Below are 27,556 nucleotides of genomic sequence, written 5' to 3'. Positions count from 1 at the left end.
GCTGGGCAGCGGATTACCCCTTTAAGGAGGGACTGAGTTTAATATTATTACAATCTGCTGTTCATCATTTTTTATTATTTACAGAATAGATGCATTCAATTACAAATATGTCTTAAATTTTCTATTCGCCATTGAAGAAGTGAATAAAAATCCAAATATTTTACCCAATGTGACTTTGGGATTTCACATATATGATTCTTGTTCCAATGCTAATAAAGCTGTGAAAAGTACAATACAAATATTATCAGGACCTGGAGCTACTGTACCCAACTACTACTGTACAGGAGAAGAGGACATTGCGGGTTTTATTGGAGATCTGTTATCTGTAACAACTGTTCCCATAGCCCAAATACTGAATGTGTACGGGTATACACAGGTAACTACCATACATTGGTTAGCCAAAATATTGAACATGGCCTCATATTGTTCCGCAAACACAACTCTGTTCAATTCATGTTGAAGATATCCTGTGCTACCTGGGTCAGACTTGTTTTTCCAAATCCCACAGATGCTAGCTCATCCCAGAGATTCTTTCTAGATCTGTGAATTGTTAAAGTGTACCTGTCATTCACAAAAACGTTGTGATGTCACAGTCACGCCCACTCATGATGTCACGTCACCCTTCTCCATTCATGTCTGAGATCGCGGGGGTCCTAGCCACGGGACCCCTGCAATCAGACATCTTATCCCCTATCCTTTGGATAGGGGACAAGATGTCTTAAGCCTGAATACCCCATTAATGGAAAACTGTCGCATGTTTGCTCCCGCACTAACCACAGGTACTGATGGATAGTGTGGGAGACGCTGATTCCTATGATCCCTACCTTGGCCGGATCCATCCGACCGTTCAACCGCAATCTTAGTTTTATTAAGTGGCTGTAACTGGCATGGGCGGGGTTGCTGTAGCTTAACTGGCACTGACGTCAGCGCCGCCCGTCCGCAGCACCGCCCGCTTATGAATATTAACCCCCCCTCCAGCTCTCCCTCTCTTCACCGCTCCTAACTGGTCTTCACTGCGCATGCACCGCTTCCTGACATGAGCAGTGAAGTCCAGTTAGGAGCGGGAAAGAGAGGGAGAGCTGGAGGGAGGGGGGATGAATATGCATGAGCCTGTGGTGCTGCGGACGGGCAGCGCTGAGGTCAGTGCCAGCTAAGCTACAGAAACCCTGCCCGTGCCAGTTACAGCCACATTTCCAGATATAATAAAACTAAGATTGTGGGCGAACGGCCAGACGGATCCGGCCAAGGTAGGGATCATAGGAATCAGTGTCTCCTGCACTATCCATCAGTACCTGTGGTTAATGCGGGAGCCAGCATGTGACAGTTTTCCTTTAAATAACTAAGGGGTAAATTTAGCAAGGAGATGAGTTATTTTTTTTAGTAAGTAACGGGAGCAAACACAAGCAGACTGTTGCCCTATGTCATATTTACAGAATTTATTATGTTTTAGCAACAAATTTGGGGTTTTCACTCACCAGTGTGTGGATTATTTTTTGAGCTATAATTTTTTGTGTCATTTTTTAAAAAATTGTGCAAAATTATACACATCTATACTCCACTTCTGGTCAGATGTAGTTTATACACACTCAACCCAAAGGTAAAGTGGTAAAAAAAATTTGCAAAATGTATGAAGAAGCTTGTGCATTTGTATAAATTTTATGCATAAACTTCATGCGCAACAACAGTGAAAAATAAAAAGCCAAAAACGCAAATTATAAATGTTCCCCTAAATTAATGTATTTCAATGAGTTCAATAGGGTTCAGAAGAAATTAGTTTTAATAAAATTTTGGAAACGAAATACAAGAACAAGGGGGCACGATGTAGGGTTACTTGAAGGAAAGATCAGAAGTAACATAACAGAATATTGTGCTGATAGAATAACAGATGCTTGGAACAAACTTCCAAAAGATGTGGTTGGTAAATGCATAGTAAGTGAATTTAAACCTGCCTGGTGTAACGGCTGGTGGTGTGGATCCGCTATACCTGTTGTGGACGATGGCATGAGCCGTACCATGGAGCGGAGTCTAAGGAGCCACTGGTTTTCATCAGAGCCCACCGCAAAGCCGGATGGACTTGCGGCAGGAGGCGACTCAGCGGTCGTTACCCCTGGCACGACTAGTTCACAAAGGCTGCTGAAGAGATGCGTGGCACAGAAGGGAAGAGATGGAGTCATAATGAGGGACTTGCAGGAAGTCAGGACTGGCGGCACAATAGCAAGGTCAGGTCATGTAGAAAGAGGTCAGAAGGCAGGCCGCACAGGAGCAAGGTCAGGATATGTAGCAATGGGGTCAGACACACGGCAAGGCAAGACACAAACAGTATGCAAGAAAGTTGTAATGGCACAATAATCCGGCAGGGGTATGGAGGAACTGAGGGATATATATAGGGTCAGCGTCCAATTAATGGTGCACTGGCCTTTAAATTTTACAAAGCCTGCACTCGCGCGCCCTAGGAGGTGGGCACGTGCGCACCGGGAGCCAGGGAGAGAGAAGGAGCAGCGAGATGAGTAACAGACTGACGGCCGCTTGTGAGCGCATTCTTCAATGCGCACTGTGGCACTGCCGGTATGGGAGGATGTCTGGCCGCAGTGTATTCCATTACACCTTGAAAAAATAAAAAAAGGTAATCATAAAATATAAGATTAGGTAGATCAAAAAGGGTCTAAATGTTGAAAGTGCAAGTAAGATATTGGGAAAAGAGGTGAAATTCTTCCTTGAGGAGAACACCATAAGGGCATGTGGAGGTTCATAGGCCTTTCCACTTGGAATTATGGAAAGAAAGAACAAGCAAAGCAGCTAAATCCCAACACCTTTTCAGATAGTTTTGATAAACTTCAGTGTTTCACTCCAACTCCGGAATTTTAGAAACTGATTGGGAATTTATACCAAGCAAGAAATCTTTCCAGAAGGAAAAAGAAATATCTATCTTCAGACAGCTGTTTAAGGGGGATTGCCCCTTGTTAGTACAGGACAGTGTGTTTTGGCTTGGCTTGTGAGAGGTTTGTCGACATGGGTCAAAGAGGTAAGATTTCTCCTTGAGGAGAACACAATAATGGTGTGTGGAGATTCATGGGCCATTTTGAGGTGTATCTATAGGTGCCCCTGTATATGAAAAAGATCATGGAGATGTAAAATCATCATAACGGACTATAATAAAGATAGGTTATTGAGTAAGTAGAAGTAATCAATACTTTTGTATAAAGGAATTCAAGCACTAATGTGTCTTTCTCTCTAGATCAGTTATGGAGCTACAGATCCGATGCTCAGTGACAGAGTTGTGTATCCATATCTCTTCCGTACAGCACGCAATGACCACGTCTACTTTTCTGCCATGCTAACAGTACTGAAGCACTTTTCATGGAATTGGGTTGGGATTGTCATGAGTGACGATGACAGTGGAGAAAAGGAGAGCAATATTATTTCCTCAATTCTTAACAGCCGAGGCGTCTGCATAGAGTTTACTGTGAAAGTTTTTCCTTTTACAGCCAACAAACTTATAGACCCAAAAATAAAAACCACGATTGAAAAATTGCAGGAGATAATTTTACGCTCATCCGCTAGTATCATTATTGTTTGTGGAACCTATTCTTACTATATGATGGAATTTTTTAAGATGCCTGATAATGTTCTGAATACAAAAACTTTTCTCCTGCCGCCCAACTGGTTTAGAGATAGTGAAATGTTATACTTTTCCTTTGAAGCGTTTAACTGTTCCTTTGGCTTTCTGTGTCATATGAATGAACATCTCGAGGATGAGAGTGGTAAAGAATTCATGGGAGACCTGTACAGTGTAAACAACTTTATACAATTTCTTTCAAACATCCGTCCTTCAAATTATCCGGACGATAAATGGCTTGAGGATCTTTGGATTTTGATTTTTAAGTGCTTGTCTCCAAATGATTTAAAAAATAAAGACTTTGAAGCTGAATTGAATGAACAACTGCACGACTGTACAGGAGAGGAGGATATCACAGAATTCGCTCTCTTGGGAAACCATGGTGGTTCTCCCGTTGAATACAATGCAGTAATAACCATGGCGTACGCAATTAATTCTATGCATGCATCTCTTGGAAGAGAAGTTTCTATGAATTATTTAGAAAAACCTACATATAGACATAAGGTACAATACAAATAGTAGTGCTTAAATAGTAACGTAAAAAAGTTTGTTTTTCTGTAGCCAGTGATACACAGCAACATGGACGCGTTTTGAGCACATGCACGCTCTTGATCAAGAGTGCGCATGCGCTCAAAACGCGTCCATGTTGCTGTGTATCACTGGCTAGGTCGTGTGCTGTGAGTGCTATCTGCAAAAGATTTTTATGCTGTCTAACTATGAATAAAATCAACGTTTTATTGGAATTGCTGGATCCACTTCGAATTCTTTTACATACGACGTATCAAGCTGGGCCAGGCTGAGGATCCGCGCAAAACCATTGGGAGATGAGCTGCAGATATTCCTTTAGTTTTCCATGAGACATCAGAATGCCATCAGAAGAAAATAACGTCCTTAGTAAGAAAAAAATCTACATCTAGGCAGTGATATAACAAAAAATTTGAGAGGGGCCCCAAGCTCCTCCCCCACAAGCTATGGCACGCCCATACCAATATACCCCGCCAATACCAACTTAATATGTATGATATATAAATTAAGGAAATGATCTTTCCACAGCACACAGGATAAAGTGCAAAAAATTGGTGATTTATTCCATATTAAAAAGTGTTTTTACAGCAAGCGACGTTTCGACCAGGCTCAACCAGTCTTTTTCAAGCAGTGCACATTGAAAGGGTATACACACATATAAATAAGGGTACCAATCAACTAGTACCAAAGTGTCACAATTACATAATTATGTGAATAACATCCAAATATTGCAATATTCATTACATATACAAAGTGCAAATAATGCATAAAATATTCCAAAATACATATGATAAAGTGCTTGTGTATTAAAACATTTTAAAATCAGATACTGCCCCAGATAGTTAATGAGACATCATATGTACACATCTGAGAAAAACACTCATTTGATTAGGGGGTGGAGATGTCATAACACTCACCAGATGCTATCAGAACTATAATGGCTGCCATAGCCGTCTCTCCGGCATCATGATGTTCTAACTGCGCATGCGCGCAGGTTCCCTATAGCGCACTCGCGGGCATGTGTGTTATTCAGCCAATCAGCGTATCCATATCGTCACGTGACGCACGTATCTAACGTGCGCATGCAGCTAAATTTCCAGAGTGTCAGGCTCCGTATATTCGCGCCTGCGCACTTTGTAATGCAGGCTCTGTAATGCAGGATGCAGATATCAATAGAGAACCATACGCTATAACTAGCGATATTGTATTATAAGAAAAACGAAAGCAGCGCCAACACATTCACAGGGAAATCAATAGGTATGAACCCCATGGTGTTATTCACACCCATAGGTCACACCTTAGAATTACACCAGGCAAAGGCAGCTGGTCCTGTCCCATTCGAGCGACAGATGTCAGCCTTGGTGTTACACCAACTCAATATGACAGAGGCAACCAGCCTAGTCACAATGAAGTGACCAGACTGTTGCCTAAGTCACACATGTACAATTTCTCACACACACACATGCATTTGCTGCTTGCTGAATTGTTTTTAATTTTATTAATAAACTATGGTTCTCTATTTATTTTTGCTGGAGACATCAGGTCCCCAATCCAATTCAAAGAGTGCCAGATGCCACATATATGAGTAACACAGAATCCTGCGCTTGTATATAGGTCCCACAATAATACCGTATATACTCAAGTATAAGCCGACCCGAATATAAGCCGAGGCCCCTAATTTCACCCCAAAATCCCAGGAAAAGTTATTGACTCGATTATAAGCCTAGGGTGGGAAATACATCATCCCCCCTGTCATCATCCAGACCCCCGTCATTAACACCCTCATCATAATCACCCTGTCATCATCCCCCCTTCATCATCACCGCCTGTCATCATCCCCTCGTCATCATCCCACACCCCCCTTCATCATCCCCTTGTCATCATCCCACACCCCCCCTTCATCATCCCCTTGTCATCATCCCACACCCTCCTTCATCATCCCCTTGTCATCATCCTACACCCCCCTTCATCATCCCCTTGTCATCATCCCACACACCCCTTCATCATCCCCCTGTCCTCATCCCCACCCCCCTTCATCATCCCCTTGTCATCATCCCACACCCCCTCTTCATCATCCCCTTGTCATCATCCCACACCCCCTTGTCATCATCCCCTTGACATCATCCCACCCCCCCCTTCATCATCCCCTTGTCATCATCCCCTCCCCCTTGTCATCATCCCACACCCCCCTTCATCATCCCCTTGTCATCATCCCCTTGTCATCATCCCCACCCCCCTTCATCATCCCCTTGTCATCATCCCACCCCCCCTTCATCATCCCCCTGTCATCATCCCCCCCTTCATCATCCCCTTGTCATAATCCCCCCCTTCATCATCCCATTGTCATAATCCCACCCCCCATTCATCATCCCCTTGTCATCATCACCACGTGTCATCAGCCCCCCCCTTCATCATCACCGCTTGTCAATGTCTGATACAGTGGTCTTCAACCTGCGGACATCCAGATGTTTCAAAACTACAACTCCCAGCAAGCCCGGGCAGCCATCGGCTGTCCGGGCTTGCTGGGAGTTGTAGTTTTGAAACCTCTGGAGGTCCGCAGGTTGAAGACCACTGCGGCCTTCGACATCATCCAGCCCCCCCTCCCCCTCCCTCACCCCCTTTAGTTCTGTACTCACCTCCGCTCAGCGGGACGTTAGGGTGCGCTGGACCGGTGCTACAGGACTGTACGGTGGGGAGGTCGTCCGGTGGGATAGTGGTTCCGGGCTGCCATCTTCACCGGAGGGCCTCTTCTCTGCGCTTCGGGCCCGGAATAGAGGCGTTGCCTTGACGACGACGCAGAGGGACGTTGGTAATGAACGTCCCTCTGTGTCGTCGTCAGGGCAACGTGACTATTCCGGGGCCGGGCCCGAAGCGTGGAGAAGAGGCCCCCCGGTGAAGATGGCAGCCCGGAACCACTATCCCACCGGACGACCTCCCCACCGGAAAGTCCTGCAGCACCGGACCAGCGCACCCTAACATCCCACCGAGCGGAGGTGAGTACAGAACTAAAGGGGGTGAGATGGGGGGGCTGGATGATGTCGAAGGCCGCAGTGGTCTTCAGCCTGCCGACCTCCAGAGATTTCAAAACTACAACTCCCAGCAAGCCCGGACAGCCGTTCACTTGAGTATAAGCCGAGGGGGGTGTTTTCAGCACGAAAAATCGTGCTGAAAAACTCGGCTTATACTCGAGTATATACGATATAGTTGTTTTATTGGTAGCCAAAAAAATACAAAAATAATAAAAAATTAAACAATAAATTATAAAAATAAATTTACCAATTAGAAAAAAGAAACAAAAAACTGATGAAAATTAAGTAAAAAATATGATGAATAAGATTCTGCATCAGATGAGTGTTGCAAGACGTCTCCTCATATAGATATCTAAAATAAAAAATATAATTATATCATAAACCGACTGAATGTGCAAGAATATACCGACATATATACAAAACTCATCCTGCAGATGTACCCATCTGAATCTGTTTAAGTTGCTTTTAGAAGTCTTAAACTCGACATTTAATCCGTGCGGTTTCAAAGTATTAAAGGGGAACTCCCATGGAAAACTTTTTTTTTTTAAATAAACTGGTGCCACAAAGTTAAATAGATTTGTAAATTACTTATATTAAAAAATATTAATCCTTCCAGTACTTTTTAGGGGGTATATACTACAGAGGAAATGCTTTACTTTTTAGATTTCTCAGATTTCACGACCACAGTGCTCTCTGCTGACCTCTGCTGACCATTTTAGGAACTGTCCAGAGAAGGAGAAAATCCCCATAGCAAACATATGCTGCTTTGGACAGTTCCTAAAATGGACAGCAGAGGTCAGCAGAGAGCACTATGGTCATGACATCAGAGAAATTTAAAAAGTAAAGCATTTCCTCTGTAGTATTTAGCCCCCTAAAAAGTACTAGAAGGATTAAGATTTTTTAATAGAAGTAATTTACAAATCTGTTTAACTTTCTGGCACCAGTTGATTTAAAAAAAAAGTTTTCCATTGGAGTACCCCTTTAAGTGTGTATATCCATTTAAGTTCACACTTTTTTAGAGCAGCCTGCCTATCCCCTCTTCTTTTTGATACTGGAATGTGGTCCAAGGCCATGAATCGTAATTCCCGCTCACCATGTCCATTTTTTTCTGCAAAATGACTAGACACAGGTAAATCAAGTTTTTTCTTTCTGATTGAATACCTTTGTTGGTTTAGGCGTGTTTTAAGGACCCATGTGCTCTCCCCCATATAGAGGAGACCACATGGGCACCAAAGGACATAAACGACAAAAGATGTATCACATGTCAAGTAGAATTGAATTGGATATGTCTTTCCGGTAGTTGGATGCGTAAATATGTCGCCCTTACTCATCAGGTCACAATTCACACAACCTCTACAGGGAAAACATCCCTTTTTAGCCAATGTTAAAGAGCGCTGTGTACACCCTGATTTTATGGAGATGTCACCCCTGACCAACCTATCTTTAGGTTATTATTCCTCCTGTATGACATCAATGGATACTCCTCAAAATCCTTGATGTTAAAGCCCTCCTTTATCAAATGCCAGTGTTTACGAACAATCCCAGCTACATCTTTCGAAAGACCATTATAGGTGGTAACAAATGGAATTCATGGATTGTGTGGGGTGGCTCTTTTCTGTCTATTGTAGCCCCTTCAAAACCTTTTCTTTCTGTTTCTGCACTAGAGCCCTGGGATAACCCCTATCTCGGAAATTGTTCACCATTCTGTTTACTGCAGCGGAAAGTCTTTACTCATCCTGAACAATCCTCTTGGCCCTCAGCATCTGGCTATATGGTAGACTATTAACCATAGCCCGAGGGTGGCAGCTACTGAAAGTCAAGAGGGTGTCACAATCAGTTTCTTTTACATATAAATCTGTAATCAAACGATCATTCTGGACCATCACTTTAACATCTAAGAAGCTAATTTCTTTAGTAGAGTGTGTAAAAGTAAATTTAATACTGGTGTCCACATTATTTAACCCCTTAAGGACTCAGCGTTTTTCCATTTTTGCATTTTCATTTTTTCCTCATCACCTTCTAAAAATCATAACGCTTTAAATTTTGCACATAAAATTCCATATGATGGCTTATTTCTTGCGCCACCAATTCTACTTTGCAGTGACATTAGTAATTTTACCAAAAAATCCACGGCGAAACGGAAAGAAAATTCATTATGTGACAAAATTGAAGGTCCATACGGTTAAAATGATACCCTACTTATATAGGTTTGATTTTGTCGTACTTCTGAAAGAAATCATAACTACATGCAGGAAAATGTATACGTTTAAAATTGTCGTCTTCTGACCCCTACAACTTTAAAAAAAATTCCGAGTACAGGCCGATATGAGGGCTCATTTTTTGCGCCGTGATCTGAAGTTTTTATCGGTACCATTTTTGCATTGATCAGAATTTTCGATTGCTTTTTATTCATTTTTATATGATATAAAAAGTGACCAAAAGTACGCTATTTTGGATTTTGGAAATTTTTTGCGCATACGCCATTGACCGTGCAGTTTAATTAATTATATATTTTTATAGTTCGGACATTTCAGCACGCGGCGATACCACATATGTTTATTTCTATTTACACAGTTTTTTTATGGGTTTTTTGCAGTGTTATAGCTCCCATAGGGGGCTATAACACTGCACACGCTAATCTTTTACCCTGATCCCTGCAAAGCCGTAGCTTTGCATGGATCAGCGATATAGGGGCTCGATTGCTCAAGCCTGTAGCTCAGACTTTTATCGCGATAGTCCCGATCAGCCCGACTAAGCTGCCTGGAAGCGTCTACTTTAATTTTCAGCACGGCGATCAACTTTGATCGCCGCAACTGAATAGCAGCAGGGACCGACCCTGTGCAATCCACATTGCACAGGGTCGGTCCCTGCTGCTATTCAGTTGCGGCGATCAAAGTTGATCGCCGCGCTGAAAATTAAAGTAAACGGAGTGACCCCATTTTAAACACCGGGACCAGGCGCAGGGCGTACAGGTACGCCCTTCGTCCATAAGAGGTTAATAATACATGGAACTGTTCTAACTCAGACTCTGTCCCAGCCCAGATGAGGAAAATGTTGTCTATATATCTCCACCACTTCAGGACATGCCTAAAGTGGTGGGATACATAGATCGACATTTCCTCAAAATGAGCCATATAGATATTGGCTTAAGTGGGCGCCACTTTGCTCCCCATGGCGGTCTCCTGTTTCTGGATGTAATATTTATCAATGAACGTGAAATAATAGGACCACTCTGAGGAGCAACGTGACAAAATCCATCATGTGACGATATGGATACGCTGATTGGCTGAATAACACACATGCCCGCGAGTGCGCTAAAGGGAACCCGTTCACTGCGCGCGCGAATGCTCAGTTAGAACATTATGATACCGGTGAGCCGGCTATGGCAGCCATTACAGTTCTGATAACATCTGGTGAGTGTTATGACATCTCCACCCCCTAATTAAATGATTGTTTTTCTCAGATGTGTACATATGATGTCTCATTAACTATTTGTGGCAGTGTCTGCTTTTAAAATGTTTTAATACACAAGCACTTTATCATATGTATTTTGGAATATTTTATGCATTATTTGCACTTTGTATATGTAATGAATATTGCAATATTTGGATGTTATTTACATAATTATGTAATTGTGACACTTTAGTACTAGTTGATTGGTACCCTAATTTATATGTGTTTATACCCTTTGAATGTGCACTGCTTGAAAAAGACTGGGTGAGCCTGGTCGAAACATCGCTTGCTGGGAAAACACTTTTTAATATGGAAAAAATCACCAATTTTCAGCACTTTATCCTGTGTGCTGTGGAAAGATCCTTTTCTTTGGTTATATCATTGGTGGGCTTCTGACCATAGCTCCAGTATCCGCGTGCACCATCAGTGTGTTTAACTGTTTTTGGTGTGCTGTACTTCTTCTCATTGCTGATGTATAAATTAGCTATAGACAATGGGCAGATAAACAGGCAGTAGGTAGTGTTATATACAATATATATATATATATATATATATATATGTATATTTATATATATATATATATATATATATATATATATATTTATTTATATCAGTGGGGGGAATTTATCAAAGTTGTCTATTTCCTGTATCAATATAGACCAACCTACAGAGTGTAAGGCAGGTCTATTGTGCTCTTAATTTATCAAAAGTTGCACGGCTCTTGATAAATTCTGTGCACAGACTTTGGAATCTATGGTTTAGATTGTATTTAAACCTACTTCAGTATGGTCTGAAATTTCAGCGTTCTTTCAGCCAATGCGACTTTTTCAATTGTTAAATTCAGCACCAATGCATTTTTCTGTCTAAAATAGACTAGAATGCATCATGTTCTAAAAATCCTCTAAAGCAAAAGTCATGAAAAAGTTGCACATATTTAGACTGTGACTATCTGTGTGACAAATTTAGACAGGAAAAACCAGTCTTAATCCTTTGATAAATCTCCCCATAGTGTGCATGTGTGTTTGTATGTATGTGTGTGTATGTTCCAGTATCACTTCCAAACGGCTAAAGATATAACCATTAGAGATGAGAGAATTTTTGAAAAATTTGATTTGTCTGATTAGACAAATTTTCGGAAAAAATGTTTTGGTCCAAATTTATTTGTGTTTAATCTGTATAAAAAAATGGCTATTTCTAGCCTACAGAGAGCCTCAGTAGGGGTGTAGAACACTTTGCCTTGCTGTAACACGCATAGGGTGTGTGCTGGTTTAGTGAAATAATACTGCTATTCAGTATGACATGCAGATTAGAGGTGTCGCTATTAGAATCACTGTCGCAGAGCTGCACAATGACAGCCTAGAGGTGGCATCAGTATGAGGAGACCACATAGTAGCTGAATGACACAGTGCGGAGATGGCGGCAGCAAGAGCAGACCATGTAGTGGCTGAATGACACAACCTGAAGGTGGCGACAGCATGAGAAGACCATATAGTGGCTGAATAAAACAGCCTGGAGTTGGTGGCAGCATGAGGAGACCATAAAGTGGCTGAATGAAAGCCTGGAGTTGGCAGCAGTTTGAGGAGACCATATAGTGGCTGAACGACACAGCCTGGAGTCGGTGGCAGCATGAGGAGACCATATAGTGGCTGAATGAAAGCCTGGAGTTGGCAGCAGAAAGAGCAGACCATAAAGTGGCTGAATGACACAGCCTGGAGTTGGCGGCAGCAAGAGCAGACCATATAGTGGTTGAATGACACAGCCTGGAGTTTGCGGCAGCATGAGGACACCATTTAGTGGCTGAATGACACAGCCTGGAGGTGGCAGAAGCATGAGGAGACCATATAGTTGCAGAATGAGACAGCCTGGAGGTGGCAGCAGCATGAGGAGAACATATGGTGGCACAATGAGACAGCCTGGAGGTGGCATCAGCAGCATCCGGAGTGCTGAAAGTGACCCGGTGATATAGTGGGGCGGCAAGGGCGGACACAGACAGCATAGGGCCCCTGTGCAAAGAACGTGCCTGGGCCCCCCCCATACATCAATTGTTCAGGTAGGAGATAAATATGAGATAGATAGATATGAGATAGATAGATAGATATGAGATAGATAGATATGAGATAGATATGAGATAGATAGATATGAGATAGATAGATAGATATGAAATAGATATGAGATAGATAGATATGAGATATATATGAGATAGATAGATAGATATGAGATAGATAGATAGATAGATATGAGATAGCTATGAGATAGATAGATATGAGATAGATATGAGATAGATAGATAGATAGATAGATAGATAGATAGCAACAGAAGAATGCAGCAGCACACTGCCAGCACAAGGATATAGGTGCAACATGAATATGCAGTTAAAACATGGAGAGCTATACAGCTATGGTGTAATAGATGCAAATGTGAAACTATGAAATAGTGAGGCACTTAGCTCGCAAATTTGTCTCCGCCGGCGGTCAAATAGCTTGGACCGTCCCACCGCGATAAGGTAGCCTCCTGGGACGGACCCTACTCTGTGAATATGCCTCTGTGTGAACAGTTCAGTAAGCATGGCAGGATCTGGAACATCCAAGCCACCTTATATACACACCTGATAGAGGTGGGTGGGGTGCAAGGCCAACATGGAGGTAGCCACTCCCCCGTATGTGCAATACAGACAAAGAATAAGTCAGCCAGCACTTTAGTTGATACCAAACTATTATATGGACCTGGCCTACAGGTGCACGCTACTAGGCTAGAAATACAGCAACAGAAGAATGCAGCAGCACACTGCCAGCACAAGGATATAGGTGCAACATGAATATGCAGTTAAAACATGGAGAGCTATACAGCTATGGTGTAATAGATGCAAATGTGAAACTATGAAATAGTGAGGCACTTAGCTCGCAAATTTGTCTCCGCCGGCGGTCAAATAGCTTGGACCGTCCCACCGCGATAAGGTAGCCTCCTGGGACGGACCCTACTCTGTGAATATGCCTCTGTGTGAACAGTTCAGTAAGCATGGCAGGATCTGGAACATCCAAGCCACCTTATATACACACCTGATAGAGGTGGGTGGGGTGCAAGGCCAACATGGAGGTAGCCACTCCCCCGTATGTGCAATACAGACAAAGAATAAGTCAGCCAGCACTTTAGTTGATACCAAACTATTATATGGACCTGGCCTACAGGTGCACGCTACTAGGCTAGAAATACAGCAACAGAAGAATGCAGCAGCACACTGCCAGCACAAGGATATAGGTGCAACATGAATATGCAGTTAAAACATGGAGAGCTATACAGCTATGGTGTAATAGATGCAAATGTGAAACTATGAAATAGTGAGGCACTTAGCTCGCAAATTTGTCTCCGCCGGCGGTCAAATAGCTTGGACCGTCCCACCGCGATAAGGTAGCCTCCTGGGACGGACCCTACTCTGTGAATATGCCTCTGTGTGAACAGTTCAGTAAGCATGGCAGGATCTGGAACATCCAAGCCACCTTATATACACACCTGATAGAGGTGGGTGGGGTGCAAGGCCAACATGGAGGTAGCCACTCCCCCGTATGTGCAATACAGACAAAGAATAAGTCAGCCAGCACTTTAGTTGATACCAAACTATTATATGGACCTGGCCTACAGGTGCACGCTACTAGGCTAGAAATACAGCAACAGAAGAATGCAGCAGCACACTGCCAGCACAAGGATATAGGTGCAACATGAATATGCAGTTAAAACATGGAGAGCTATACAGCTATGGTGTAATAGATGCAAATGTGAAACTATGAAATAGTGAGGCACTTAGCTCGCAAATTTGTCTCCGCCGGCGGTCAAATAGCTTGGACCGTCCCACCGCGATAAGGTAGCCTCCTGGGACGGACCCTACTCTGTGAATATGCCTCTGTGTGAACAGTTCAGTAAGCATGGCAGGATCTGGAACATCCAAGCCACCTTATATACACACCTGATAGAGGTGGGTGGGGTGCAAGGCCAACATGGAGGTAGCCACTCCCCCGTATGTGCAATACAGACAAAGAATAAGTCAGCCAGCACTTTAGTTGATACCAAACTATTATATGGACCTGGCCTACAGGTGCACGCTACTAGGCTAGAAATACAGCAACAGAAGAATGCAGCAGCACACTGCCAGCACAAGGATATAGGTGCAACATGAATATGCAGTTAAAACATGGAGAGCTATACAGCTATGGTGTAATAGATGCAAATGTGAAACTATGAAATAGTGAGGCACTTAGCTCGCAAATTTGTCTCCGCCGGCGGTCAAATAGCTTGGACCGTCCCACCGCGATAAGGTAGCCTCCTGGGACGGACCCTACTCTGTGAATATGCCTCTGTGTGAACAGTTCAGTAAGCATGGCAGGATCTGGAACATCCAAGCCACCTTATATACACACCTGATAGAGGTGGGTGGGGTGCAAGGCCAACATGGAGGTAGCCACTCCCCCGTATGTGCAATACAGACAAAGAATAAGTCAGCCAGCACTTTAGTTGATACCAAACTATTATATGGACCTGGCCTACAGGTGCACGCTACTAGGCTAGAAATACAGCAACAGAAGAATGCAGCAGCACACTGCCAGCACAAGGATATAGGTGCAACATGAATATGCAGTTAAAACATGGAGAGCTATACAGCTATGGTGTAATAGATGCAAATGTGAAACTATGAAATAGTGAGGCACTTAGCTCGCAAATTTGTCTCCGCCGGCGGTCAAATAGCTTGGACCGTCCCACCGCGATAAGGTAGCCTCCTGGGACGGACCCTACTCTGTGAATATGCCTCTGTGTGAACAGTTCAGTAAGCATGGCAGGATCTGGAACATCCAAGCCACCTTATATACACACCTGATAGAGGTGGGTGGGGTGCAAGGCCAACATGGAGGTAGCCACTCCCCCGTATGTGCAATACAGACAAAGAATAAGTCAGCCAGCACTTTAGTTGATACCAAACTATTATATGGACCTGGCCTACAGGTGCACGCTACTAGGCTAGAAATACAGCAACAGAAGAATGCAGCAGCACACTGCCAGCACAAGGATATAGGTGCAACATGAATATGCAGTTAAAACATGGAGAGCTATACAGCTATGGTGTAATAGATGCAAATGTGAAACTATGAAATAGTGAGGCACTTAGCTCGCAAATTTGTCTCCGCCGGCGGTCAAATAGCTTGGACCGTCCCACCGCGATAAGGTAGCCTCCTGGGACGGACCCTACTCTGTGAATATGCCTCTGTGTGAACAGTTCAGTAAGCATGGCAGGATCTGGAACATCCAAGCCACCTTATATACACACCTGATAGAGGTGGGTGGGGTGCAAGGCCAACATGGAGGTAGCCACTCCCCCGTATGTGCAATACAGACAAAGAATAAGTCAGCCAGCACTTTAGTTGATACCAAACTATTATATGGACCTGGCCTACAGGTGCACGCTACTAGGCTAGAAATACAGCAACAGAAGAATGCAGCAGCACACTGCCAGCACAAGGATATAGGTGCAACATGAATATGCAGTTAAAACATGGAGAGCTATACAGCTATGGTGTAATAGATGCAAATGTGAAACTATGAAATAGTGAGGCACTTAGCTCGCAAATTTGTCTCCGCCGGCGGTCAAATAGCTTGGACCGTCCCACCGCGATAAGGTAGCCTCCTGGGACGGACCCTACTCTGTGAATATGCCTCTGTGTGAACAGTTCTTCTATTGTGTATCTATTACACCATAGCTGTATAGCTCTCCATGTTTTAACTGCATATTCATGTTGCACCTATATCCTTGTGCTGGCAGTGTGCTGCTGCATTCTTCTGTTGCTGTATTTCTAGCCTAGTAGCGTGCACCTGTAGGCCAGGTCCATATAATAGTTTGGTATCAACTAAAGTGCTGGCTGACTTATTCTTTGTCTAGATAGATAGATAGCTATGAAATAGATATGAGATAGATAGATAGATAGATATGAGATAGATAGAAATGCGATAGATAGATATGAGATAGATAGATATTAGATAGATAGATAGATATGAGATAGATAGATAGATAGATACATATGAGATAGATAGATATAAGATAGATAGATAGATAGATAGATAGATATGAGATAGATAGATAGATATGAGATAGATAGATATGAGATAGATAGATATGAGATAGATATTAGATAGATATGAGATAGATAGATAGATAGATATGAGATGGATATAGATAGATAGATATGAGATAGATAGACAGATAGATATGAGATGAATATGAGATAGATAGATAGATATGAGATGGATGGATAGATAGATAGATAGATAGATGTGAGATAGATATGAGATAGATAGATAGATAGATGTGAGATAGATAGACAGATAGATATGAGATAGATAGATAGATAGATAGATATGAGATAGATAGCAGAAAGAGCAGACCATAAAGTGGCTGAATGACACAGCCTGGAGTTGGCGGCAGCAAGAACAGACCATATAGTGGCTGAATGACACAGCCTGGAGTTTGCGGCAGCATGAGGACACCATTTAGTGGCTGAATGACACAGCCTGGAGGTGGCAGAAGCATGAGGAGACCATATAGTTGCAGAATGAGACAGCCTGGAGGTGGCAGCAGCATGAGGAGAACATATGGTGGCACAATGAGACAGCCTGGAGGTGGCATCAGCAGATAGCATAGGGCCCCTGTGCAAAGAACGTGCCTGGGCCCCCCCCCCCCCCCCATACATCAATTGTTCAGGTAGGAAATAAATATGAGATAGATAGATATGAGATAGATAGATAGATAGATAGATAGATAGAGATAGATAGATATGAGATAGATAGATATGAGATAGATAGATAGATATGAGATAGATATGAGATAGATAGATATGAGATAGATAGATAGATAGATATGAGATAGCTATGAGATAGATAGATATGAGACAGATAGATATGAGATAGATAGATAGATAGATATGAGATAGATAGATATGAGATAGATGAATAGACAGATATGCGATAGATAGATATGCGATAGATAGATATGAGATAGATAGATAGATAGATATGAGATAGATAGATATAAGATAGATAGATAGATAGATAGATAGATATGAGATAGATAGATAGATAGATATTAGATAGATATGAGATAGATATTAGATAGATATGAGATAGATAGATATGAGATAGATATTAGATAGATATGAGATAGATAGATAGATATGTCCATAGCACGGAGGAGCAGCACACCAGGAATGCAAAGGTGTAGCGGGTGCAAGCGGGCCCAATCGCAGCCCGGGTCACTTGCAGCAGCAGTGATGTATAGCTTTATTCTACTATAGATAGATAGATAGATAGATAGATACATATGAGATGGATATAGATAGATAGATAGATAGATAGATAGATATGAGATAGACAGATAGATAGATATGAGATGGATGGATAGATAGATAGATAGATGTGAGATAGATATGAGATAGATAGATAGATAGATAGATAGATGTGAGATAGATAGACAGATAGATATGAGATACATAGATAGATAGATAGATATGAGATAGATAGATAGATATGAGATAGATGTGAGATAGATAGATAGATAGATAGAAAGATATTAGAAGGATAGATAGATGATAGAAAGATACAGTAGATAGATAGATAGATGATAGATAGATATAAGATGGATACAGTAGATAGATAGATGATAGATAGGACATGGACATCTTTTTACCAACCAGGGTGCCTCCAGATGTTGCAAAACTAAAAAGCTACAACTCCTGGGCCTTTGGCTGTTGAGGTATGCTGGGAGTTGTAGTTTTGCAACAGCTGGAGGCACCCTGTGGGATGGATAGATCGATAGGTAGATAGAGTTTTCCAACTAGGGTGTCTCCAGCTGTTGCAAAACTACAACTCCCAGCAAGCCTGGACTGTAGTTTTGCAACAGCTGGAGGCACCATGGTAGGAAAATACTGATCTATGCCCAGTCAATCTATCTATCTCAATGTTTACCAACCAGTGTGCCTCCAGCTGTTGCAAAACTACAACTCCCAGCATGCCGGACAGTCTTTAGCTGTCCGGTAGTTGTTGTTGTGCAACAGCTGGAGGCTCCCTGGTTGGGAAACACTGCCTTAATGGATTAATGATAAATAAACAAGCAGTGTGTCCACATGTTGTGGCCCCAGTGGGGTCACTTTCCCTCCTCCGGGGTCCACAGGTCACCTACAGGTCACATTACAAGATACATTTTTTGAAAAATCGTGGCAAAAATGGCGCAGTTTTACCACGATTTTTCGAATTTTTGACGCAATTTTTCCCAAAAATTGTTCTTGTAATGTGACCTGTAGGTGACCTGTGGACACTGGAGCAGGGAAAGTGACCCCACTGGGCTGCTACCCCCCAGCCCCAGGTTATACTGCTAGTGAGAAGAGAGGCAGGACAGGGGACATAACTTCCCCTCACAGCCGCTGTGCTCCTGGGAGGCCGGTCAGCTCTCGGCCTCCGTCCTCTTCCTGTGCTGGGGGCGGAGCCATGAATCAGATACCTTCATACTGCGCTACTGCCTGTCTCCCTAATGATACCGGAGCAGGAGCAGCGCAGGGATTGTAAAAAAAATAGTGCTTGTCTGAGTGGGGATCGGGACAACTGTCCAGGATCCTCACCAGCTGCACCTCTCTCTCAAGGGGACCCTTGGCCAGTGCCTGAGGGCCCATGTGCAATGGCGGGCCCCTGTGCAGCTGAACATGCTGCACATGTGATTTGTCCGCCCCTGTGGGGCGGTGGGTGGCAATACCAGTACCGGGTGTCATAGGTGGGTGAAAAATGGAGAACTTGGCATCAGATGTATGGCATCAGGTGGGTGGCAGGATCAGAATAGAAGCTAAGGCAGGTGGGCAGAAGAAAACGGTCTCTTTTGTAAAAGTGTTAGTGTGCACAAGTAAGTAATGTGGATATGCATTACATAAAACTTAACTTTAAATAATATTCTTTTGATAAAATATCCCAAAATTTTCCCACCAACAGTCTGCACTGCTACTGCCACTGACTCCAGGAACCCCTGTTCCACTACCTCCTTGGTAGGTAGGCTGCCGCGAAGCAGTTGGTCTACCCCAGGCACGTTTGGCTCCAGACTTTCTACTTCTGCCAACCATGCTACCACCTTGCTGGCTCAGCTGTTGCTTCACGGGCAACCTGCAACCATCTTCTCCTGATGATGATGAAATCTGCAACCATCTTCTCCTGATGATGATAAAGCCCCTTCTGCACCCGGCTCCTAAGTGCGACCGACTTCATCATCATCAACAGGTGTGTCTGCACGTCACTGATGTCCTCCTCAGATTCCTCAACGGTGTCTGCTTCAGGAGCCTGAACACTTGCAACACCAACATGCCACTTTCCTCTTCACTACTTGCCCGCCTAGTGCAGGAAGTAGCTGATGCCTCCTCCACTTCTTGGCTGGGCAGTAGCTGCTGACTGTCCTCTATTAGATCGTCCTCACTAAATAGTTGAGCAGAACCCACAGCATAAGGTACTTCTGTGGGGGTGGGACAGCATAGGACAGAAGCAATGGGAGGACAGGGACTGCTCCCAAGCCATGCCAACTGAGGGTTGTGTCTGAGGAACCCACTGACTGTTGACTGGGGGTGTCAGATGTAACTTGTGATGAAGTGGATGACTGTTAATCAATCGATGATGGCAGAAGGGTTGCTGGTCGACACACGACCGCTAGCTGAGCCGGGAGCTCAAGCCTCTCCCTGCAACTCCTGCTGCCACTGGTCCCTAGTCTGCTTCGACCTTTGCCTGAAGAATTTTGGCCTTTGCCACTCCTTTGTGCAAGTACTGGCATTTCTCTACCTGACATACTTAGTGTCTATTTGAGGGGAGTACAATATGCTCCACTATGCTTCAAACAATATTTGTCTACAACACCAGCAGGTGTGTACTTTTTGCTGGCCTTTCACAGTATCTAGGCTCTTAAGACTTTAACAGGAGCAAAATGGTACACCACTTAGATGTACATATTTGGTATGCAATTATGAGGAGAGGACAATGTGCTCCAGTACGCTTAAAACAGTATTTGTCTACAACACCAGTAGGTGTATACTTTTGGCAGGCCTTTCACAGTATCTAGAACCTTAAGACTTTAACAGGAACAAAAGTGTACACCACTTAGATGTATGTATGTGGTATGCACTTATGAGGGAGAACAATGCGCTCCAGTACGCTTAAAACATTATTTGTCTACAACACCAGCAGGTGTGTACTTTTTGCTGGCCTTTCACAGTATCTAGGCCCTTAATACTTTAACAGGAACAAAATGGTACACCACTTAGATGTACGTATGTGAGGGGATATGAGGACAGGATATGGAGTTGGGATTTGAGGATGGGATATGAGGACACGATATGAGGACGGGATATGAGGAAGGTATATAAGGACAGGATATGGGGATGGCAAATGAGGAGAGAATATAGGGCGGGACATAGGGACGGGATATAGGGATAGGATATGAGATCGGGATATGAGGATGGGCTATGGGGACGGGATATGAAGATGGGATATGAGGTCGGGATATGAGGACGGGATATGAGGACAGGATATGAAGACAGGATATGAGGTCTGAATATGAAGAGAAGATTTGGGATTGTCTATGATGGGAGTAGTTGTCCAGGTACTGAGGGACTGATGGCACTGGGCACATATCAGCACCTGGACAACTACTTTCATCATAGAACAGAGTCTATACTATTATGGGAGTAGCACACCTAGAATAAAATTTTAAGTACCTAAAATAAAAGTAAAAAATGTTAATAAAACACATACATTACACATTCATTTAGTACACAAAATAAATTATTACTTTACACATTAGAACGCTGCACCCCATTAGAATCAGCCCCCGGAGCGTGCTTGCTCCGGGTCTGATTACTAGCGATTATGGTGACGGAGCATAGTGACATCACGGCTCCGCCCCCGTGTGACGTCACACTCCGCCCCCTCAATACAAGCCTATGGAGGGGGCGTGACAGCTGTCATGCCCCCTTAATAGGCTTGCATTGAGGGGGCAGAGCGTGATGTCACACGGGGGCGGAGCCGTGACGTCACTATGCCTGGCAGTAAGTGTTTCTCTGCTCTGAGCTTGATTGTCAGCTGCACAGAAAGGGAAAACTCCACATATTCTCACAGAAAGCTACAAAGACTGACAGCTGAAGGAGAGCCTCACTGAAATCCGCACAGACTGAAACATGCACAGAGCTTGAGGTCTTCTATTCATCACAGTGCTGACACAATGTGAGGGCGGAAGTTGTCCCCCAGCAGGCTTCAGTGATGTCATTCCCGCTGAGAAATGCCTATTTTCTCCTGCTGAGAAATTGCACCATGCAAGCAAGAAGAAAGGTATTATACACAGCTTTTTAAGGCTCTGAAATAGTTTTTAAGGGCAGAAGAGGTTTTAGGAGTAGTAAGGGAACAAAGCCAGAGGTAGTTGAGAGCAGTTTATTTGGTTACAGGTACTTTTTTAATCAAAAAAGCTTGATCCTTTTTTAGATCGCAAAAGTAAAAAACAAGAAAAAAACGCCAATGTTAGAGCCCACATGGCTTTTTTTGTGTCATTTTTTCACTCCCATAGACTTTTTTGGGAGAAAAACGGCAAGATTTTTCCGTAAATAAAGCCATAAAGTCAAAACATGAGGGCATTTTTGAAAAATGCCCACTAAGCCCAAAATAGCAGAAAAACTGTGTTGGATGTGGCATTTTCGGGTCCTTATTGACTTGCAGCCAACATCTGGCCACAGTGTTTTTTCAAGGAAAAAATGCAGTGCTGCAGAATTGGCGTTTTTTGGGGTGTTTTTGCTGAAAAAAAAAAAAAGGGGGGAAACCTAGCCTAACTGAGCCTTAAAGGGGTACTCCGGCCCTAAGACATCTTATCCCCTATCCAAAGGATTGGGAATAAGATGTTTGACCGCTGGGGTCCAGTCGCTGGGGACCCCCGCAATCTTGCATTCGGCGCCCACCTCTTTGACCTGCACGCCGCACTGCCAGCTCGCAAACTGATGGGTGCCGACCACGGGGCCGGAGTATTGTTATATCACAACTCCGCCCTCGTGTGACATCACGCCCCGCCCCTGCTATGCAAGTCTATTGGAGGGGGTGTGACATCACACGGGGGCGGAGTTATGATGTCACGATACTCCGGCCCCGTGGTCAGCACCCGGCAGTGAGCTGGCAGACCGGCGTGCAGTTCAAAGAGGTGGGTGCCGAATACAAGAATGCGGGGGCCCCAGCGGCAGGACCCCTGTGGTCAGACATCTTATCCCCTATCCTTTGGATAGGGAAAAACATGTCTTAGGGCCAGAGTACCCCTTTAAAACCCATTTAGAACTGTTGAAAAGTTGAATACATTCCTATCCCTTTTCAAAAGTTTTCTCATCTCTCATCCCTTGTAAAACTATTTTTTTACATGTTTCTCACTTTCTATTGAAAGCTGAACAAATATTTGAAAGAATTTGAATACACAGATAAATCAGGAAAGAGAAAATATTATGATGAAAGAGGAGAATTAAATACAATATTTCATATTTACAACTGGATAACAACAGAAGATGCATATTCCATGTATGAATTGGTGGGCTCCTTTATACCCTGGGCTCCACCAAATAAGAAGCTTTTAATCAATTCAACTAAGATCATCTGGAAAAATAAGAAGGTAAGAAGCTACAATCAGGTTTCGAAATTGACTAAATTGTTTTTATAAGATTTGTGAGGTGGTCATAGTTTATTTTAAGAGATCTAAACAGATAATTTTTTCCTTTATTTTCCACACTTCCATTATTACATTTTTTTTCCACATATATTCTTCGAGTTCCTTCTGTAGAATAAAGTGGACCTTATTCAAGGGGTAATCAGTCGTTGCCAGAAAGTTGTAAAGATTTGTGAATTAATTCTATTAAAAATTGTTAAACCTTACATTACTACTTATTAGCGGCAGTATGCTCCAGAGGATGTTGTGTTGTTCTTTCAAGTCTTTTATGTACATTTCATCACGAGGTGATCACAAGAACCCTAAGTTTCCCAGTGGATGGGAACATTAGGGTTCTTGCGATCACCAAATGAATCAAAAGAGCATATAAGTGTATATATATATATATATACCGTATATACTAGAGTATAAGCCGACCCGAGTATAAGCCGAGACCCCTAATTTCAACCCAAAATCCCAGGGAAAGTTATTGACTCGAGTATAAGCCTAGGGTGGGAAATACATCATCCCCCCCTGTCATCATCCAGACCCGTCATTAACATCCTCATCATCATCATCGCCTGTCATCATCCAGACCCTCATCATCATCACCTGTCATCATCCCCTTGTCATCATCCCACACCCCCCCTTCATCATCCCCTTGTCATCATCCCCACCCCCTTTCATCATCCCCTTGTAATCATCCCACACCCCCCCCCTTCATCATCCCATTGTCATCATCCCCACCCCCCTTCATCATCCCACACCCCCCTTCATCATCCTCTTGTCATCATCCCACCCCCCCCCCTTCATCATCCTCTTGTCATCATCCGCCCTCAGTGGTCTTCAACCTGCGGACCTCCAGAGGTTTCAAAACTACAACACCCAGCAAGCCCGGGCAGCCATCGGCTGTCCGGGCTTGCTGGGAGTTGTAGTTTTGAAACCTCCGGAGGTCCGCAGGTTGAAGACCACTGCGGCCTTCGACATCATCCAGCCCCCTCTCACCCCCTTTAGTTCTGTACAGTACTCGCCTCCGCTCGGCGCTGGTCCGGTGCTGCAGGACTGTCCGGAGAGGAGGTCGTCCGGTGGGATAGTGGTTCCGGGCTGCTATCTTCACCGGGGGCGCCTCTTCTCCGCGCTTCAGGCCCAGAATAGAGGCGTTGCCTGGACGATGACGCAGAAGTAGGTTGGCAATGAACGTACCTCTGCGTCGTTGTCAAGGCAACGTGACTATTCTGGGGCCGGGCCCGAATCGCTTAGAAGAGGCCTCCCCGGTGAAGATAGCAGCCCGGAACCACTATCCCACTGGATACTGCGAGATACTGCGAGTACTGTACAGAACTAAAGGGGGGTGAGAGGGGGCTGGATGATGTCGAAGGCCGCAGTGGTCTTCAACCTGCGGACCTACGGAGGTTTCAAAACTACAACTCCCAGCAAGCCCGGACATCCGATGGCTGCCCGGGCTTGCTGGGAGTTGTAGTTTTGAAACCTCTGGAGGTCCGCAGGTTGAAGACCACTGCGGGTGGAGAGTTCACTCGAGTATAAGCCGAGGGGGGTGTTTTCAGCACGAAAAATCGTGCTGAAAAACTCGGCTAATACTCGAGTATATACGGTATACACTTTTTCATTTTTTGTTTTTACTTTCTTTTTATTATTATCATTATTATTTTTAGTCATTTATTTTTATATTTAACCTTATCTATTTTTATTTTTTCTTTGATTTTTTTTATTTTTATTTTTTTTTTATTTTTTCTTTGTATTTTTATTTTATCTTTATTTTCAGTTTTTATAGATTTTTTATTTATTTATTATTATTCAGTCATTAGTTATTTATTTTTATCCATCATTTTCGACTATTGAATACATACTTTGTAAAGTGAAATGGACAATGGTATTAAATATACCCGTGCCCAGTGTGTGAGAGAGTATTGCGGGGCTGCCCTTGGTGGATACCCACCTCCATAGGCCTATCACTAGGGACCCGAATTTGACGGTTAACGCCGGCGGGTACCTTGAAGTGAATCCCCCCAAATAATTGGGGCGAGCATGGGCGACTGAGGTGCTGGGCCTGAATAGCTCGATGTGTGTGTCAATCATGCGTGGAGCCGGGTTTAGACCACTGTCCAGAATGCATTATCACCATCTAAAATGTATCATTACTACTATTATTATTATTTTATCATTTTTTCTTTACTTTATTTTTATATTTATTTTCATTTTTTTATTTTGTTTATTCATTTATTTATTTATTATTTATTACTTATTTTTTATTATTTATTATTTTTACTTTGATTATCTTCATTTTACTTCTCTATTTCTGCTTTAAATGTATATCCATTATCTATGTCTCGACTTGTGCCTTTGTTTAGGCACACTCGAGACAGTGATGCCGGATTAGGCTGGGTCCACACTACGTTTTGTCCCATACGGGAGCGCATACGGCAGGGGGGAGCTAAAAGCTCGCGCTCCCGTATGTGACCGTATGCGCTCCCGTATGTCATTCATTTCAATGAGCCGACCGGAGTGGGACAAAACGTAGTGTGGACCCAGCCTTACTCTGGTTCTTTTCCAGTTTTTCACATTCACATACTCTTACATGCACATTCAGATTATGCACTTGTTACTTGTGCTCCGATGTGCGTCTTATTCTGATGCACTCCGGATAGGGAAATCGGGTTGCCTGACCTTCCCTTATAAACCATGGCAGTATGTGCTTACTTTCTATAGTACGCGTGCGCAGGCGGGGGAGCTGTCACGTGACATCCGAGTCAGCTGATGTCGTGGTCATGTGGCCGCTCTTGGCGTCCTGCAAGGATTTGACTATGTTAGATACATGCTGTAACCTTGGGAGAACGTGACCATCCTGCCCCCGCCTCTCATCATCTCTGATTAGCTACACATGTAGCAGTCCTTTCATATGTATATTGATTTTAATCTCACTAATGGGCACTTGTGCAATTTCTATATTATAGTGGTTTGAACTACCCTATATCTTAAACGTATATTTTACACTTTATTTGCACTAATTGATTTATCACATGTTTGATTAATTTGTTTGTTCATTTGCATATAAATATCTTGTATGGTCACCATTTTGTTGCTTGAAAAAGACTGCATTGGCAGCAGAAACGTTGCTAGCTTGTATTACCATGGAATAAACCACTGTTTTTGTACTTGAACCCTCCGTGTGCTGCGGCATCCTTCCTAGATGTCTAACCTGCCTTGACCAGGTGACCAGGGCTGCACTCGCCGCTTGCACCACTATCATATTTTCGTGGGATGTGCTGCTCTATCCTTTCTTTTGTGTTATATATATATATATATATATATATATATATATTTTTTTTTTTTTTTTTTTTTTTCTATGTTCTTTTAAGCCTGACCACAGTGCTCTCTGCTGCCACCTTTTTCAGTGTCAGGAATTGTCCAGAACAAAAGCAAATCCCCATAGCAAACTTCTTCCTGACAGGAGCAGAAGAGGAGGCAGCAGAGAGCACTGTGGTCAGACTGCAAAGAACCACACAACTTCCTCTGTAGCATACAGCAGCTGATGAGTGCTGGAAGGATTAAGATGTTTAAATAGAAATAATTAACATATCTGATTAACTTTTTGGCACTGCTTTATTTAAAAACATTTTTTTTCTTCCAGAGTACTCCTTTAAAATATGGACAGGGACATTGTAAGTAAAAAAAAAAAACTGTCTTTTACCATTCCTGTTCCCGCGTTGCTGCGGGAGCTCCACTGCAAGGTTTGGCGACGCTCAGCCAATCTTTAGATAGGTTGGGACAGTTTTGCCAAACAACCACTTTTTGCTAAGGATCTAGCAGCGCCACCTTGAGGACATAGAGTGACCTGTGCTTCATTTCTGTTTTCTTCTCACTGGATGAACGATAAAGAACCTGTTCCTGGACAAACCTGGACCTATTTTTTGGAATACATTTAGTGTATCTTACCCTTTTTTGAACACTTTTATGTTTACCACACTCAGCTTCATCTACATGCCATGTGTGGGTAGATCATCCCCTCTAGTATCAACCTGGCCTTTTTACTCTGCCTAGGTTTCTACATTTATCACAATGGTTAAGATCAGTGAGAAAGTCAGAGAGAACCGCCAAAATCCTCTAAGACTTTTTTTTTTACTCAATGGGACCAGGGGTACGTTCACAAATGGATATTATTGCTGCAGATATGCTGCTGCAGATTTTGCT

The 27,556-nt window shown here is 43.3% G+C and overlaps 1 protein-coding gene across 1 annotated transcript in view; it reads left to right on the top strand.

Annotated features, from left to right (window-relative positions):
* LOC130357680 (vomeronasal type-2 receptor 26-like) overlaps nucleotides 1–27,556 on the top strand; it is a 41,276-nt gene that overhangs the window by 1,418 nt on the left and 12,302 nt on the right. The window contains exons 2-4 of the mRNA XM_056560673.1: nucleotides 85–376; nucleotides 3,236–4,120; nucleotides 23,093–23,314. Coding sequence (XP_056416648.1) covers nucleotides 85–376; nucleotides 3,236–4,120; nucleotides 23,093–23,314 — 1,399 coding nt within the window. The remainder of the gene's footprint in view (nucleotides 1–84; nucleotides 377–3,235; nucleotides 4,121–23,092; nucleotides 23,315–27,556) is intronic.

The sequence above is a fragment of the Hyla sarda genome, chromosome 1, assembly GCF_029499605.1.
Source record: "Hyla sarda isolate aHylSar1 chromosome 1, aHylSar1.hap1, whole genome shotgun sequence".
NCBI classification, from domain to species: domain Eukaryota; kingdom Metazoa; phylum Chordata; class Amphibia; order Anura; family Hylidae; genus Hyla; species Hyla sarda.
The sequence above is the reverse complement of the archived record's forward strand: the minus strand, read 5'-3'. Positions and strand labels throughout refer to the sequence as shown.